The sequence below is a fragment of the Etheostoma spectabile genome, chromosome 8 (assembly GCF_008692095.1).
Source record: "Etheostoma spectabile isolate EspeVRDwgs_2016 chromosome 8, UIUC_Espe_1.0, whole genome shotgun sequence".
NCBI lineage: Eukaryota > Metazoa > Chordata > Actinopteri > Perciformes > Percidae > Etheostoma > Etheostoma spectabile.
Window position 1 is genome coordinate 28,505,408 of NC_045740.1, and position 1,212 is coordinate 28,506,619.

The window sequence follows — 1,212 nt, forward strand, 5'->3', positions numbered from 1 at the left end:
CTTTCTGAACATATTAAACACACTTTTAAAAATACTGTGATAATACTGAAAACCGTGATCATTTTGGTCCCTATAACCGTGAGGTTAAATTTTTATAACGTTACATCCATAATCTGCCGTTATTCAGCCTTAAAGCATACTCTCATCCGCTTGATGCTAATTGGATACATTCATGCATTACTTACTCATATCTTAAATAATGCTCAATGAAAAACACTCACATGTCTTGGACCACAATGTACTGGTGTGGAACCAGGCCATCGATGCCATTGTGCCGTCCCTCCCACCAGTCTTCTGATGCCCGCTGATACAGCAGAAGGGAAGCTCCCTTCTTGAAGGACAACTCTCGGGAGGAGCGCCCAACGTAGTCAAACTTGGCAATGGCTTCAATGGGCTCGCCCTCTGTCAACAGAGAGAGGATTAGGCAGGTCAGTTATGTCAAACAGGGCAAAGACCTCAAGTAGAGACAGCTCTTATCGGAGGTGCAGACATTTTTAATGATTGATACAAGTGGCCCAGTCTTAAGAAATAAAAAATCGTAGTCCGGAAAGATAACACATGCACTTAAATACATGTTGGCTCTGATGGAGGAGAGTCTAGTAGGGCTGCACAATTAATCATCATCATCATCATTGTCATTTCATAGCACGCTACATTTTTTTTTGGCAAAGCTAATCTACCGCTCCGTAAACCACTGTCTGATCATGTGCCAGTCAGAGTTGATCCCTGCACCGTGCAGCTTAGTTTCTAGATGTAGACAGTCACAGGGGACAGAGTAACGTGAGGGAAATTCCACAACAGATAGCAGCCATTCCTTGGTCACAGGGTTTACCAGTTTACCAGTAAACGCAACATTGTGTCAGACTACAGCAATGACCAGTGCTAGTTAGCGTCTGTGAGCTCGCCTGTGTTTGGATCTCTCCTCTTACTCCCCGCGCAGCCCCGCCCCCATTCACTCACACACGGCTCCCAGCAACATGGACAGACATAGCAGGTCCACACTTCGGACATTTGTCCAGAGTTTTAATTGTTATTAAGCATGAGAGGCAAACCTGTATTTATATACCAGTGTTTCCGCAGGTAACTCTGCTATTGCAATATGGACGCGAAAGCAGTTATAAATAGCCTATGTGACAATAAAATTTGTCTTGGTTAAACTCAACAAATAATCGTGATTATTAATGGGGATCTCAATATTGATCAAAATAATTG

The 1,212-nt window shown here is 43.2% G+C and overlaps 1 protein-coding gene across 4 annotated transcripts in view; it reads right to left on the reverse strand.

Moving 5' to 3' along the window:
• The window catches only part of srgap1a (SLIT-ROBO Rho GTPase activating protein 1a), a 94,996-nt gene that overhangs the window by 13,673 nt on the left and 80,111 nt on the right, over nt 1-1,212 (reverse strand). For all 4 annotated transcript variants that reach the window (XM_032524712.1, XM_032524713.1, XM_032524714.1 and 1 more), the window contains exon 19: nt 222-402. In XM_032524712.1, coding sequence (XP_032380603.1) covers nt 222-402 — 181 coding nt within the window. The remainder of the gene's footprint in view (nt 1-221; nt 403-1,212) is intronic.